This window comes from Mustela lutreola, chromosome 1, assembly GCF_030435805.1.
Source record: "Mustela lutreola isolate mMusLut2 chromosome 1, mMusLut2.pri, whole genome shotgun sequence".
Lineage (NCBI taxonomy): Eukaryota > Metazoa > Chordata > Mammalia > Carnivora > Mustelidae > Mustela > Mustela lutreola.
Window position 1 is genome coordinate 182,441,141 of NC_081290.1, and position 18,096 is coordinate 182,459,236.

General features: G+C 36.7%; 1 protein-coding gene across 1 annotated transcript in view; it reads right to left on the reverse strand.

Moving 5' to 3' along the window:
* The window catches only part of RDX (radixin), a 92,089-nt gene that overhangs the window by 19,260 nt on the left and 54,733 nt on the right, over positions 1–18,096 (reverse strand). Inside the window, exons 14-15 of the mRNA XM_059179918.1 lie at positions 13,604–13,846; positions 11,346–11,506 (exon numbers count right to left, since the gene is read on the reverse strand). Coding sequence (XP_059035901.1) covers positions 11,346–11,506; positions 13,604–13,846 — 404 coding nt within the window. The remainder of the gene's footprint in view (positions 1–11,345; positions 11,507–13,603; positions 13,847–18,096) is intronic.

An 18,096-nucleotide genomic window follows, 5' to 3' on the forward strand; every position in this document is an offset into this window, starting at 1 on the left:
TGGGGGAGGGTCAGAGGGAGAAGCAGACTCCCCACTGAGCTGGGAGCCTGATGAGGGACTAGATCCTGGGACTCCAGGATCATGACCTGAGCTGGAGGCAGTCGCTTAACCAACTGAGTCACCCAGCACCTTCTTTTTTTTCTTTTTTAAACAATTTTCTTTAAGCATGGTGAAAAGTTTATTTTTGTTGTTTTTTAATAGAATAGGAAGGAATTGACAATAACTGGGCCACGTTAGTGTTTAAAAGTCTCCAAAGAAAAATTACCAAAAAATCTTGAAATACCTGTTTTCTGGGGACACCTGTGTGGCTCAGTTGGTTGAGCGGCTGCCTTTGGCTCAGATCATGGTCCTGGAGTCCCGGGACCGGGTCCTGCGTTGGGCTCCCTGTTCAGCAGGGGGGCTGCTTCTCCCTCTGACCCTCCCCTCCTTATACTCTCTCAAATAAATAAATAAAATCTTTTTTAAAAAACCTGTTTTCTCATGCTTTGTTATAAGCCATTATCATTATAAATTTACAAAACTCAACACAATTAACAAGGGTTTCAGAAGAAAACCCTACCTGTACTGCTGTACTGCTGAGGGAATATACATCCTAATATTTACTTAAAGTTAAAAAAAAAAAAAAAGGTTTTGTAGTAAAAACTGCTAAACTTAATAGCAAGTTAAAACCAATAGAATGAAAATGTTCATTAATATTAAATTATGTGTCAATACTGGCTATCCTAATATAAACCATTATTAATAAGATGGCTTATATTAAATATACTGTTGTAAGAAAATCAGACACATTTATGTTGGATGTTAAGGAATATGCAACTCCTCAGTGGCAGAGAAGCAAGTTAACAAATCTAAAATATTAGCTAGCCTGCCTAGTGATGAATTTATAAACTTCACTGCTCCCCAAGCTGCTGTCATTTTATAAATGAAGAAAACACTTCCCGGCCAAATCACTCAAGTCGGTATCATGCTTCTTATTTGCTAATTAGGACCTAGTAAGCAACCTCTAACTTAACTCCCAACTAACTTTCCAACATTTTATTGCACCTTTACTTCTGCTATTTACTACTTGACTTTCTACATCTCAGTTTGGGTCCATGGCTCAACTCCGTGACTTGACTACCATTTCGACAACAGAGTCAAAGGGCCTCAGCCAACCCCTAACTGTGCGTTGCACAAACAGCAATTGCTCTGCAAATCCCTGGCAGAATGAATGTGCAAGTACATATGTAATAGTCTTATCACTTTATGGAAAAAAGCCATGCCTCCTTTGTCTCCCACGCAGCATTCCCTTCGTAACACCACTGAACTGAAAGATTTTTAAATTTCTCATGTCTAAAGCCTAAAGCACAATGGCTCAAAAATAAAAGGTGGTAGAGAACATTTTCTTACCTGAAAGCATCAGACCAGTAATCGAGAAGATACATTCACTTCCAGTTCTAATGCTTGAGAACACCCCAACAATGTTAATGCCTGTATTCCCCCTAAAGATGCAAAACTACTTTTCCAATGAATACATTTTCTATCACTTTGATGCAGAGCCTCTAATACAGTCTATGTCTCCCAACGTCTTTATAAACATCCTTAAAGCATCAGCTTATACTATAAGCTGATATATATAATATAATGTGGCCCAGCATATAATACTAGACTATACAGTATACAGATGATTAGGTTCTAGGTTCTCATTCTATGGTTTATTAAAAACACTGTTTGATACCACATTTGCAAATACTATTTAGAAAGTAAAGAGACCTTGGAATTATTTCCTTTTACATACACTGAAATATTTTATGTGAAAGTACAGAAAGTACTTTTATTTATTTTCCTTTTTCAAAGATTTTATTTATTTATTTGTCAGAGAGAGCGAGTGAGCGAGCACAGGCAGACAGAGTGGAAGCAGAGACAGAGACAGAAGCAGGCTCCCCACTGAGCAAGGAGCCCCATGTGGGACTCGATCTCAGGACAACAGGATCATGACCTGAGTCGAAGGCAGCCGCTTAACCAACTGAGCCACCCAGGTGTCCCTGAAAGTACTTTTAAAACACAAATTAAGGGGCACCCGGGTGGCTCAGTTGGTTAAGCATCTGCCTTCAACTCAGGTCCTGGTCCCAGGGTCCTGGGATCAAGCCCCACATTGGGCTCCCTGCTCCTCGGGAGACCGGTTTCTCCCTCTTCCACTCCCCCTGCTGTGTTTTCTCTCTCGCTGTCTCTCTGTAAAATAAATGAATAAATAAAATCTTTTAAATAAATAAAATAAAACACAAATTAAAAAGTTGTAACATTCTACATTCAAGCTACAATGGTAAGGTATTGTATCTTAAAGTTAGTGGAAAAGAAAACCATCCACTTGCAACTTAGATTACCAAAAGACTGTACTTCCTTATGTCCAAAAACTTTTATGGCCTAAAAATTAATTAGTAAAGTATATTAGGAATTATCTGGGGAAAACAAAAAGTAAGAAAAACCCTAATGTATTATTTGGGCATAAACAGATGAATCAAATCCTACCTCCAGCAAAAGCCACACAGATGAAGCATAATCAAATCTTAACTTTTAAAACCTCAACTTTTAGAGTGCTTGGGTAGCTCAGTTGGTTAAATGTCTGCCCTCAGCTTAGGTCATGATCCCAGGTCCTGGGATCGAGTCCCGCATCAGGCTCCCTGCTGAGTGGGGAGTCTGTTTCTCCCTCTGCTTGCCACTCCCCCCTGCTTGTTCTCTCTTTCTTTCTTGGGCAAATAAAAGCAAAAAAAAAAAAAAAAAAAAAAAAAGAGCGGGGGGGGGGGGTAAAATCTCAACTTTTAAAAACCTACAGAAATTTCCAAAGTTGTTCAAAGCTGTCACAGCCAGTGAATAATTTCATATGTATATTCTGAAATAATCGACAATCTGAGTTGTTTGGTAAGTAATTTGACCCCTTCATACTGATCTGAAAGGACTATTTTTCTAAGTCCTTAAAACCTATTTAAAAAAATCCTCTTTCTTCCAGTCACTACATCATCAGGACCAATGGGAAGCAGAAACGACACTGACGCCACGATTGCTGTAAATGCACTCTGCGTTAATAGTTTTTTTTTTTTTAAGACTTTATTTATTTGAGAGAGAGTAAGACAGAGAGATAGAGAATGAGCCAGAGGAGAAGCAGAGGGAGAAGCAGTCTCTCCGCTGAGCAGGGAGCCCAATGTAGGGCTCGATCCATTAGGTTCGATCCCAGGACTCTTGAGATCATGACCTGAGCCAAAGGCAGACGATTAACTGTCTGAATTACCCAGGTGCACCTGCATTAAGAGTTTTCTTATGTTTCTTGTTTATAACAAGTATTAGTGATTCAAAATACATGGATATTAACCTTGGTCAGGCATTACATCAAAGTGTCTGAATCAGATTCCAGAGAAATATGCTGAAACAGACCATCAACTTCAGAACTCTGTAACTGCTAATAAAAACTGGAGTACAGGGGCACCTGGGTGGCCCAGTAAGTTAAGCGTCTGACTCTTGGTTTTGGTTCAGGTGGTGATCACGGGATTATGAGATTAAGCCCAGCACAGAGTCTGTTTAAGACTCTCCCTTTCCCTCTGCACCCCCAACCACTGCATTGTCTCTGTAAAATAATAAGTAAACCTTAAAAAACAAAACAAAACAAAACTGGGAGAGTGTAAGACCTGGTATTAGCACTCAGAATCCAATCGATTTGTTCTTGAACGTCTTTCAATTTTTATTCTTTTTGTGCCACTGAAGAAACTCTCCAAAAGGTCACAGATAAAAGAATGAAAACAGAGGTTTCAACTGTCCTCAAAGAGATCATGTGGAAAATAAGCAGAAGAAAATATATTAATTACACATAGCAAATATGAGAATAAATTACATCTAGATATTTCCTTTAAATTCTCAGACGGCAGTAATACAATTCTTTACCATGACCACAGCCTTTCTTCAGGCTAATTACTGGATATGAAGTTCTTGACTAAGCTTTCCTTACATATCCACACTCTCTAGTATTATATCTTACTCAGCAGCACGAATTCTCCTCTGGAGCAAAGTTTAGTTATTGTTCCCTTAGTAACTGTGTTCCCAAAAAGCACCAGATGTCTTCAAATCAAACTAAACCACCTCAGCACAGGAGTCAAGGCTCCATAAACTCCTGGCCTAGCCCACCCTGACCTCACCATCCTGCTGTCTGTGCACAGTGAAATCACATTTCCTACCTGTCAAGACAGCCTACTCTTTATAGACTCGAACCACTGTACAAAACCATCCTCTACTTTACATCTTTTCAGGAACACTTTAGTCAAAAGATGTTTTTCTCCTTAAAAAACATGCACAACAAAAGAAAATATACGTTGACTTCATTAAAATTACATGCTTTTGTGCAACAAAGAAAACACTATCAAAAATGTGAAAAGACAACCCAAAGAATGGAAGAGAATACTTGCAACTCCTCTATCTAGCAAGGAATTATTTACAACTCATATTATCTGACAAGGGATTAAAATCCAGAATACATAAAACCAAAAAACCCCCTCAATTTTAAAGTAGACAAAACATGAATAAATGCTTCCACAAAGAAAGTATATATCTGGTGAATAAGCACATGAAAAGATGTTCAGTATCAGAGAACTGCATCAAAGGGAAATGATCAAAACTGCAATGAGATACCACTTCACCTATTAGGATGGCCATTCTCCAAAACAAAACAAAAAAAACCAAAAAATAACAGTTGTTGGTGAGGATGTGGAGAAACTGAACCCTTATGCATTTGCTGATGGGACTGTAAAATGGAGCAGTGGCTGCACAGATAACATGGCAATTCCTCAAAAAATTAAATATAAGATGATCATGATTCAGCAATTCTACTTCTGAATATGTACCCCAAAGAACTGAAAACAGGGGCTAGAACAGATATTTGTGTACCAATGTACACAGCAGCACTGTTCATAAGTCAAATGTGGACACAATCTAAATGTCCACTGACAGATTTTTTTAAAAACATGGCGCATATATATATATACATATATAATATGTATATATATATATGTATATACACACACACACACACACACACACACATACACTGGGATATTAACCAGCCTTTGGAAAGAGTGAAATTCTGATACATATAACATGGATTAACCTTGAAAACATTATGCTAAGTGAAGGACGTCAGACACAAAAGGACAAACGTGAGTAACTAAAGCAGTCACTTTCAGAGGACAGAAAGTATGAAAGTGGCAGTAACCAGGGTCTGGGAAGATGGAGGGATGGAATGAGTGTTTGGTACAGATTCTATTTGGCATGATGAGAAAGTTCTGGAGATGAACAGCTGGCGACAGCTGTACAACATGAATGTAGTTAATGTCACTGAACAGTACATACTTGAAAACAACTAAAATAGTAAATTTTATGTTTTATATATTTTAACAACTAAAAAAATGAAGATTCAACTGAAAACTGACTCCATGAAACTTCTAACATTTAACACAAATATTAAGAATTACTATGCTTGACTGGTGTGTCAGTAGGATACAAAACGAGTTTTACTACAAAGATAGAAAAACTTTTGCAATTAGGCACTTTTTAAAAGATATCTTTAAATACAGTGTTTAGGGCGCCTGGGTGGCTCAGTGGGTTGAGCGGCTGCCTTCGGCTCGGGTCATGATCTCAGGGTCCTGGGATTGAGCCCTGCGTCGGACTCTGCTCAGCAGGGAGCCTGCTTTCCTCTCTCTCTCTCTGCCTGCCTCTCCATCTACTTGTGGTCTCTCTCTCTCAAATTAAAAAAAAAAAAGCTTTAAATACAGTGTTTAAAATTCAACTGATGCAATAAAAATTAAGTAATTCATCCGGGAATAAGCAAACTTGAAAAACTAGACTCTCATTCTTATTCTCACCCTTATTCATTAATTTCTTCTACTGACCTTCTTTATGCTATAGTTTCTTTCATCATACAACTGTATCTTTTATCCAAAACAGCTAAAATTTTAAAGTAAACAATGACATAAATGGAGTCATAGTACAGGATTCCAGTGCTAGACTTGAATTACAGAGACTTTTCAGTTTAAACCAAAAGAAAGGGAGGGAGAAGGTATTGCCTTCTAAGTCTAAAATACACGTGCATTTCTAGGTCTAACACATAAGTTAAGACATTTTAACTTGAAAAAAAAAATTAAAAGGGTTATCATAGCATATGCTGTAACACAACAAAGAATTCCACATAATGAATCCACATTTTATCAAAAGGAATTTTTCCAAGGACCATCACCTAAATTTCAGAGATTCTGATGCCGTATTATCAGTAGGAAGACAGACATTAGCTCTTTAGATTCAGTCAACAGTACTGAAAACCAGTATAACTACTTTTAGGAGTAAACTAAATGACATGCATAAATATCAAAGTGAATCTTAATTTTTTAAAATGATCATTAAATAAAAGTGAACAACTGAAACCAAGTAATAAAAATAATAAATTACATGGATGGAAGCAACTGACTTCATATAAGCACGGAGGAATCTGGGCATACAAACACCACGAATCAACAAAGTGATGCTGCCATCTTAAGAGAAATCTAGTATTTTATCAGATTAATGCAAATGATCTAAGAGGTAAGAGAAATTAGAATTGAAACTTTCACATTGTAAGACAGTCCAAAACAGAATCACCATGATTCTAATCTTGCTGCCATATGTAGAGTATAGCATATAAAAATATAACAGCTAAATTAAGGTCTTTAAATTAGAATCTGGAAAACTCCAGAGCCAAACATAAACCTGAATTTAAAAGATGTGCCATTGGGTAATTATCTCAGTCATAACTTTTTACCTTAAAATTCTGTCGTTAAATGATGGCTACTCCAACTCCTAAAGCAATATATGTAATCTGAAATCAGGTAACTCTTGTATCACAGAGTTTAAGGGAAGTCAAAATACGGAGGCAACAAAGCAAGGAGTCAGGATCTTTCTGGAAGGAAAATGGCAGCTCTTAAAATCTTGAAAGATGGATGTATTAAGAGGTAGGTCCAGTAGGAAAAAATGGGAGTTAAGATTTTTTCTTAAAAGAAGAAAAGTCAAGGATGAGAATGTGATAAGCTTTAATATGTGGAATATGGGAAATACTTTAATATGTGAAATACTATATGAGCCAAGGTCTCCTCACCACCAGTGTTGAATGTGAGGATTCCCTTGACATTTTATGAAGTTATGGGAACATCTGCAGAATCCACTGAACTTTTCAAATGTACTAGAATGTTGCCCTTTTACATAAGAAACCACAATAGTGTATTTGATAGATTATCTTCTAATTACAAAAATGAAGTGCAGAAAAAGAAAATGCTTGAGTTCTGCTCATCTAAAAAACTTAAAAGAAGGGACGCCTGGGTGGCTCAGTTGGGTGGACGACTGCCTTTGGCTCAGGTCATGATCCCAAAGTCTCGGGATTGAGTCCCGCATCGGGCTCCCAGCTCCACAGGGAGTCTGCTTCTCTTTCTGACCTTCTCCTCACTCAGTTCTCTCTGTCTTTCTCTCAAATAAATAAATAAAATCTTATAAAAAAAAAAACAACTTAAAAGAGGAAGGGGTCCAAAAAAAAAAAAAAAAAAAAAAAAGGGATCTACGAGTATAGCTAGCTCCCTATTAAAAAGATTCCCTTATCCTTCTTAAGGATATCTAAATTTTGGTTTATTAATCAGTTCAGCAAATTAATGATAAAGGCTAGAATTCCTTAAACTTAAAACTTAAAGCTTAACAGTTTACAGCTTTAGATTAAAAAAAAAAAAAAAAAAAACCTATTGTTTTTCTCATGCATACATAGAATGGGATGTTTCTGAATCTAAAAAATTTTCACTTTCATTTCTACAAATGTCACTAATCAACAAAGTAATAAAAATTGAGACAGAAACTAGGGACATTTTTTATTTTTAATCCTAACACTAATACTGAAATTCTTCTCTAATAATCACTAGGAATGAGAATTCTAATATAGTCTAAGACAACTTTGTAAGTGGTAATTGTAGTTCTTAAAGAAAAACTGTAGATATAAAGCAATCCTATAAAATTCCCCTTTCTTTTCTGAAAAGACTGGAATAAAGAAATCACTACCTGACTTTGAGAAAAAAATAATCAAGTGACAGTTAACAGTTCAGTTTACTATAAACTGAGCAGACGCTCAGCTTTTCCTTTTAGAACAGATTTATGACTTAAGAAGAATAATCTTTATGTTAAAAATCAGGAAGAAGCTTTTAAAGACAATAACCTTCTAGATTTATGGTAACTGTGCTGTAATGTCACTTAAAAATACAAATATGTATTTAAATAAATGCACTTGGTATATAGTTCTTTAAAGAACATTTGTATTTTAATAGCAAGATTAATCAATGATGGGCGCCTGGGTGGCTCAGTGGGTTAAGCCGCTGCCTTCGGCTCAGGTCATGATCTCAGGGTCCTGGGATCGAGTCCCACATCGGGCTCTCTGCTCAGCAGGGAGCCTGTTTCCCTCTCTCTCTCTCTCTGCCTGCCTCTCCATCTACTTGTGATTTCTCTCTGTCAAATAAATAAATAAAATCTTAAAAAAAAAAAATTTAAAAAAAAAAAAAAAAAAAAAAAAAAAAAAAAAAAAAAGATTAATCAATGACAATGAAACTATATCTTCTTTAGGAAAAATAAACTATAAACAATATACAATTAAAGCAATGACTGGAAATCCTAAATGATTTCTGTTATCAAGAGAGTTAACAATTTAATTTTTCACAAAATTAATAATCACTATTACTTCCATACCAAAAGAGGTATAATTTGGCGGAAGATAAATCTGTGAGGATTTTGCAATTTTTCCCTATCCATTTCTCACTTTTAAGATGTGATGATTCATGGGTCTTATAGAGAATCTAATTTTGAGAAATATAAAAAAAATCCATGTTAAATAACAACAGTGGACCTTGAAGCCATGAGCTTTTGTCACTTTATTGTTAACCAATGAATGTTATCCAAAATTATAGATGTAATTGTAACTTAATTGTACAACACAAAATTATGCTAATGGTAAAAGTCTGTTGGAATTTACCAAATACTCATTAATATATTTTACATTGCTATATGAACATGTGCTCTCAACTGCTAATAAGAGTTATAACTGGTTTAATCACTATGAAACCATATTGCAAATAGTTGTTCCTGTTTAGAAAAATTCACACAGCTTTAAAAATGGATTAAATCCATTTTAATCCTAATCTACAAATAGATTATAAACAGCAAATATAACTGGTAGTTTTCCAACACTGATATCAAACTGATGTAGCAATGGTAGTGCACACAATTCAAAATGTAGAAAATTAATAAAAATCCAATGGAAGTCCAAGTTTCCACTTATTATGGCAATGGCCCTGATGCTTTGGAACAGTGAACACTTATGCTTTAAAGCATGAAGAGCAGAGTTCACCGTCTATTCCTCTAATGTGCTGCAAGGAGAAATATTTTCTTCTGCAGTGTTTTGAAGCATGTGCACAACTACCATACAACAGTCACTTCAAGGTTATTAACCAGTTATCTTTTGTCCTACAAAGTCCAAAAAAAATATATTAAGCGAAGCCTTTCCTTTTCATGTCTGCCCAGATTAATCCTTTTATAGTTAGCAAAATCAAAAAAGCACAAGAGATATTTTCAGACACAACTTGAATCTACTGTGCATGAAAAATGCTTAACAAAATGGCAATTTTAATAGATAAATGTAAATTTGAGTGCATAATACCAAATGAAAAGTAGCTGAACCACACAGAGAAAACAAGGCTTTCCTTATCTCCAAGTCTAGATGTTTTACAATAAAGAAAATACCAGAACATGTAAATATTAGAACATCTTTCAACTGGAAAGATTTCTTAAGACATAACTGAACTCAATATAACCTAAAATTATAATTTCTAAAGTAGGATTAACAAACCAAATTTACGTATTTTTAGCTAGAGAATGAAAAAAATAAGCACAATGATTTAGAAACCAAATCTGCTGAAATGATTATGTAACAATTATATCAAGAAATGAAGGTACAGACATTCATATGCTACAAGGGCAAATCTCTCACACACACACACACATACACACACACACACACACACATACACACACATACTCTCTCCCTCTCTCTCTCTCTCTTCCTTGGACATACAATATCCCTCCAAGAGAGCTGGTCCTGCAATTAAGCTCAACAAAGGCGGTTAAAAATTTAGCACTCTAAGATATTCTGAAGGAAATCTCAGAAATACTCCTTGCATGATTGAAAGTACTGGTATGTATTTTAGAACACAGAGCTTACACACTCCATTGGGTTGGAACAAAGAATCACCACAGGTGTAGGAGTGAGGTAGTATTACTGTCCCCTCCTTGGAACTGATGTTTTCATGTGCTGCCCTTCCAGAAAGGTCCAGGGTTGATTTTTGTTTTTGTTTTTGTTTTTTTATGATTACAATAAGTTACCAACAAATGATTTTTTTTAATTAAACACCTGTTTCTCTAACAGACTTCTTTATCTTTCAGAGATAATTACTATTTGCAGGTAGTGTTTCATCAATAAATTCTCCCAGGGAACTACTACCTGCTGTCTACACCTTTGTGAACAGTAAGCAAAGAAAACCAAAAGACGAAAGGAGATGAAACCCCAATCAATTCGGCTGTCGAAGAGGACTGTAATTAAGTAGGCAAATATCAAATATCCAATAATATAGCTGGGACTTAAAACATTAACCACCAGCTGCATCCTACACTATTAAACATTCTAATCCTTTTCATGATTCATAGCTGTCTTCTACACAATTATCAAAGACTGTCTACCCTGTTGCCTACCTTCATTTTAGCCATGCCGATGACCTGTATGATGGCAGAATGATGGCTATCAGCACAGCAAGGAGAAGGGCACGCTGGGGAAATATGAGTGAGACAGAATGTGGAAATACACATAGGCAAAATATGGAAGGGGCAAAAGAAAACAGGGCGCTCCAGCTAACCACTCATAAAGTCACCATCATCCTTTGAACTGTACAAAGTGCTGAAATCACGCATACACATTTGTCAGACATGATCCTTAGTGTTAATCTCCAACAGAAAAAAAAACAATGGAAACTGAAAATGTGACAGGAGGCGATGGAACGCTGTCCTCCACTCCCTGGGCCAAAAGGAAAAGAAAATCAAGCATGACATTACACTGCCTTAATGCTGAAGAGCTCCCCTCAAGTATGTCTTTAGCCACCACAGTCAATTGGTGTAAGTGCTTTGGCAAGGTGGGATGCGTTCCATCACATCTGCAAAGGCCTGCTTTTCTCTGTTGGTGGTTCAGCTTATGAAGAACACGTATGCAAAATAACAGCTCTCACATGGCTTCAAACTCATCAATCCGCTGCTTGGTGTTGCCTTGTCGAATCTGCCGCAGAGTCTTGTACTTATCGCGGCCGGCTTTAACATTCTCAGCGTGAAGAACATCATTTTGTGTTTTCTTGGTTTCATCCCTGGCTTGGGCCAATTCTGAACTTAGTGCCTATAGGTAAGAAAGAAAAAAATGACTTATTTTTTTTGGTAGGTTTTAGAAAGATTATGAAAAAGTTTTAAAGACAAAAATACACAAATCACAAATCTTACATTTTCCCATAGTCAAATTCCCCTTGTCACAAAACTGTTTTGTCATAGCACAGGTAGAGGTGAGGGAAGAGTACCCTCCTTGCATTTCATTTCTCCACTCATCAACCATGATGACTTTGTGTACTATTCTACATTTCCTTAACTTTCTCATACAATACTTGAAATAACTTACAAAAAAAGAGTTCAATGGAAATATTACAGAATGCTATTTTAAGATCTGAAATCTATGCCGTCAGAGAAACTTTCCCCAAAGTCTTTATTAAAACTCTCCGATCACTTTTTATTACTATTTAAAGATTTCACCAATTAAAAAATTAGAGAACTTATATGGAAAAAAGGTCTAATAAAGTTAAAATTTCCTATTTTGGTTTAATTATGTGCTTTTAATACACTGATCTTTTGCCATTATAAAATGTGAACAAATAATTCAGATTATGTAATGTCATACAGGTAGTCTATTATATGTTTTTAATGCAAACTTCACTGGTTAAAAACTAAATTTATTTGTCTTTTAAAATTAGCATTAAGGGGTGCCTGGGTGGCTCAGTGGTTGGTTCCCTGCTTTCAGCTCAGGTCATGATCTCAGAGTCCTCGGATCGAGCCCCGCATTGGGCTCTCTGCTCAGCAGGGAGACTGTTCCCCCTCTCTCTCTGCCTGCTTGTGATCTCTCTCTGTCAAATAAAAAAATAAAATCTTAAAAAAAAAAAGACAGCATTAAAATACTTCCTACCTTTTAACGTTGAGTCAAGCTGTAATTAAAGAATAACTTACCAGTTAAGGGTTAATCACCCAAGGCTAACAAACATTTGCTACAATGGAAAAAATAAAACAAGGTAACTACAGGCCAACCACTCACAAACCAACCACAAGGCCAGCTAGTGGTAAAGGCTTAAAAAAAAAAAAAAAAAAAAAAACACCAAATGTTCTTCTGTAAATAACTTCCCAAACTCAACACCCAAAAAACAAATAACCGGTCGATAAATGTACAGAAGACATGAAGAGACATTTCTCCAAAGAAGACATACAAATGGGCAACAAGCACATAAAAAAATGTTCAACATCACTGGCCATCAGGGAAATACAAATCAAAACCATGATGAGATACCACCTTATATCAGTCAGAAAGGCTAAAATTAACAACACAGGAAATGACAAATGTTGGCAAGGGAATGAAGAAAGGGGAGCCCTCTTACACTGTTGTGTAAGAGGGAATGCAAGCTTGAACAGCTACTCTGGAAAACAGTGTGGAGGGTCCCCAAGATGTTAAAAATAGAGCTACCCTATGATGCAGCAATTGCACTCCTGGGTATTTACCCCAAAGATAAAAATGTAATGAAAAAAAGGGGGCACATGCACCCCAGTGTTCATAGCAGCAATGTCCACAACAGTCAAATCGCGGAAAGAGCCGAGATGCCCCTCAAAAGGTGAATGGATAAAGATGATGTGGTCCATATATACAATGGAGTATTACTCAGCCATCAGAAAGGATGAATACCCATCACTGGCATCAACATGGATGGAACTGGAGGGGATTATGCTGAGCGAAGTAAGTCAAACAGAGAAGTCACTTATATGGATTCACTCATATGTGGAACATAAGGAATATAAATAGTAACATAAATAGTGCGGAGGGCCACAGGGGAAGGGAGGGAAAACTGAATGGGAAGAAATCAGAGAGGGAGACAAACCATGAGAGATTCTGGACTCCGAGAAACAAACTGAAGGTTACAGAAGGGAGTGGGGAGAGGGATGGGGTAACTGGGTGATGGGTATTAAGGGGATGTGTGGTGATGAGCACTGAGTGTTATAAGCAACTAATGAATCGCTGAACACTGTATCAAAAAATAATGAGATAAGTTGGCTAATTGAACATGATAAAAAAAAATATATAAAACTTTAAAAAAATAAAATGTTCCCATTTAATAAGTTTAGCTCAATAAACGGGGGAAATGCTACCCATATTATTAATGTGCATTCAACTGCAAATTTTAAATACCTGGAGTTGCTTCTTAACACGCTCATTTTTTTGAGTTTCTGTTACACGTTCCTCTTCACTCCGATGGTTCATCACTCCATCATTTGATAACTCAGCACTAGCCTCAGCATTATTCTCATCATGCTCATCATGCTCGTTTTCTGTTGGAGGAACGACTGGTGGTGGTGGAGGTGGAGGGGGGGCAGACATCACAGTTTTTAGTTCTTCTTTGGTCTTTTCCAAATCTTCCTGGGCTGCAAAAGCCTGAACATTAAAAATAAGCTTATCAGTAACCTCCTTTTGAAAATTGGTAATTAAAAGCATCAAGTTATCCTTCCTTCCTAAAAGAAAATATATTTCAGGGTAATGAAAATAAGCCTTACTGATGAAAGCTCTGTTTTTATAGAGAATGCCAGCAAGGAGAAGTGACAGAATTAAATTACATAACTTTGCAAAACCTACTAAAATTGTTAATACTGGCAAGAATGATTAATGCTGCAAAAACTGTTATACAAATGGTTGATGAGAAATGGTACTAGTAAAACGCCAAAGAATGCCATGTCTAAGAGATCACATTTTAGCCACTAGGGGAAGCAAGTCACCGTAAATGGAGGAATCAGACCACCATTACTCTAATCCAGTGATCAATTAAAATCACTCATGGTAGGTTAACCAGATACTAAGTGTTCTTCTGAGATGATGCAATAGGAAGTATCCAACATACCAACTGCTTGGGTGGTATACTGTGTTATTCTGTCTAAAAAAGTCCGGCTTTACACTGTTGTCATTGTATAATTATTAATAATAACACCTTTCACTCTAAAATACATTCTAATTTGGATGATAAATTATATGGTGGTCTCACCTAAGAGGCATCATAGCCAAAAACTTCTTAACTTGAATCCTTCAAGTTTTAAGGTCTGTTTTCCAATTTACAGGAAATACTGATACAAGGACAAGCTGAATAACACCATGAGGAAACAACTAGACAAAAAAAAAAAAAAAAAAAAAAAGGGACAATCTGCAGGTCCTTCCAATAACTCAGTATCATAAAATGGCCTGTCCTCCAAGCAAGCACACACAATGCAAAGTCCTAATTTGGACCCTGGCCTGGCAAATCAGCTATAAAAGATTCTGGATCAATTTTGAATGCAGTCTGCCCAGGAATAAACCCACACAAACATAATTAATTTATAATGAAGAAGCCAAGAATATGCAACAGGGGCAATGACACCAGACCACTATCTTACACCATACAAAATTATCAACCCTAAATAATCAGATTTGAACAAATGACCTAAAACCGTAAGACTCCTAAAAGAAAACACAGAACAAGCTCCTTGACATTGGTCTTGGTAATGATTTGTTGGATCTGACACCAAAAGTAAAGTTAAAAAGCAAAAATATGCAAGTGGGACTACATCAAACTGAAAAGCTTCTGCACAGCAAAGGAAACCATGAAAAAGAAAATGAAAAGTCAACCTGCTGAATGGGAGAAAATATTTACAAATCATATACCCAAATTATAAGGAACTCATACAACTTAACAGTTAAAAAACAATCTGACTAAAAAATGGCAAGGGGATCTGAATGGGTCTTTTTCCATACAAGACATACAGATGGCCAACAGGTACATGAAGAGGTGCTCAACATCACTAATCAACACAGAAATGCAAATATAAACCATAATGAGCTACCACCTCACACCACTCAAGATGGTTATTATCAAAAAGATAAGAAATAGCAAGTGTTGTCGAACATATGCAGGAAAGGGAACCTGTGTGCACCATTACTGAGTACGTAAATTCGTGCAGCCATTATGCCAAACGCTACAGAGGTTCTTCAAAAAATTAAAAATGGAAATACCATTATGATCTAACAATTTCCCTTTTAAGTAGTTACCCCCACCATGAAAACCCTAACTCAAAAAGATATATACCGTCATGTTCACTGCAGCCTTACTTATAACAGCCAAGATATGAAGCAACCTAAGGATCCACTGACAGATGAATAGGTAAAGAAAAGTGCTGTATACACACACGTAAATACTATTTTGCCATAAAAAAGAAAATCTAGCTATCTGTGTCTGAACTGATGGAACTTGAGGCCACTATGCAAAGTGAAATAAATCAAAGACAAATACCATATGATCTCAATTATACGTAAACGTAAAAAAAATCAAACAGAGCTCATGGATACAGAGAACAAAGTCCTGGTTACCAGAAATGAGAGGTGGCAGGGAGGGTGAGCAAATGGGAGAAGTGTTTAAAAAATACCAACTCCCAGGGTGCCTGGGTGGCTCAGTCAGTTAAGCATCTGACTTTGATTCAAGTCATGATCTCTGGGTCCTGGCATCAAGCCCCACATCAGGCTCTGTGCTTAATGGGGAGTCTGCTAGAGATTTTCTCCCTCTCCCTCTGGCCCACCCCCTAAATCATGCTTGCTCTCTCTCAAATAAATAAAATCTTATTAAAAAAAAAAAAAAAAGTACAGACTCCCAGCTATAAGATAAGTAAGTCATGGGGATGTAATATACAAATAGCATGGAGACTCCAGTTAATAATACTGTATTGTATATTTGAAAGTTGCAAGTTGCTAAGAGAGTAAATCTTAAAAGTTTTCATGACAAGAAAAAAATTTTCTTGTGATGGGTGTTAACTCATTTCACAATATATACAAGTATCAAACAACAAAGTCATATACCTGAAATTAATAGGTTATACATCAATTATATCTGAATTTTAAAATTTAATGAATATAGTCTAATACAGGTGAGATAAGAAGTTGACTAAAATGGGAGCATATGTACAGTATGACCTCATTCTGAACACATAAGTGTGTATGTATATATACATGCAAACAGGAAAAGATCCTAGAAGGATCTGCACTAAGGTGTTAAAACAGTGATCCTGGCTTCTGGGAATGTGATTTTTCTCGTGTCACTTCCTCATTTCTATAATTCACAGGATTTGCCTCCCTGGTATTAATTCTCAAAAAGTTTATGTGTCTCAGAAATTCTAATAAAGAAAGTGGTCCAGGGGCGCCTGGGTGGCTTAGTGGGTTAAAGCCTCTGCCTTCGGCTCAGGTCATGATCCCAGCGTCCTGGGATCGAGCCCCACATCAGGCTTTCTGCTCCGCGGGGAGCCTGCTTCCTCCTCTCTCTGCCTGCCTCTCTGCTTATTTGTGATTTCTCTCTGTCAAATAAATAAATAAAATCTTTTTTTTTTTTTTTTTTTTTTTTTTTTTTTTTTAAAGATTTTATTTGTTTATTTGACAGAGAGAGACAGAGAGGTCACAAGTAGGCAGAGAGGCAGGCAGAGAGAGAGGGAGAAGCAGGCTCCCTCCCCACCAAGGAGAGAGCCCGATGTGGGGCTCGATCCCAGGACCCTGGGATCATGACCTGGGCCGAAGGCAGAGGCTTAACCCACTGAGCCACCCAGGCGCCCCAATAAATAAAATCTTAAAAAAAAAAAAAAAAAGTGGTCCAATGGGTTAACCAAGTTCTATTGCTTTGAGAGTTACATATATACACATATACATAATTCTCACTATCAAAATTTCCCTATGAAATTTAAATTGCTACAAAGAAAATTTAAGAGGCAAAGAAAACTGTATTCACATTCATTGCAAAAAAGTCATAAAACTATATACCTTCGGGTGTTAAAAATTATTTTAGTTGCATTGAAGAGTTAACATTTAAAGTTTGAATTAAACTCTGATTTTTCACTTGTGTACTATTTCAGACAGCAGTGGCTTCATCTACTAAGAAACTTACATTAGAAATCTTAACTATGGGAAGCCTAGGTGCCTCCTAGGTTGGTTAAGCATTGGCCTTCGGTTCAAGTCAAGATCCCAAGGTCCTGGGGTCGAGTCCTGTGCTGGGCTCCCTGCGCAGCAGGGAGTCTGCTTGTCCCTCCCCTTTTGCCCTCCCTCCAGACTTGTGCTCACTCTTTCGCTCACATTCTAACAAATAAATAAAATCTTTTTTAAAAACTCAATATGTATCATCTTCGTTGCATCCCTCTAATTCGACTTCTTCATATCCATTATTTGATTGCCATGCCCTGCTAAGTCTACCACAAGATGTTTCTCAATGATCCCTGCTCCTCTTCATTCTTAGGTAATCCTACCCATTAGAACAATCCATCCTCTACTTTAAGTTATTTTTATACAGCCATACTTGATCATACTACAATCCTATTTCAAAATCTTAAAAGCCCAATGTCTACAGACACTCCCTATCATCTTGCAATTTATTTAAAGCCCTTCACAGCTTTATTTCCTCTGTAACTCCCCAGCCACATTTCTCAAGATTCCTGAACCTATACCCTAAAGCTTTGCTTACTTACTGGTTGTCCTTCAAGTCTGCCATGTACTTCCAAACTTCTTATACCCATCAGTTCCCTGTCTGGAATGACGACCTTTGTAGTCTCTAACCACTCGCAATGTTTTCTACCCCCAAACTGACTTTATTATTTAAGATCCCACTTAAAACTTACAAGAGTCTCCCCAAC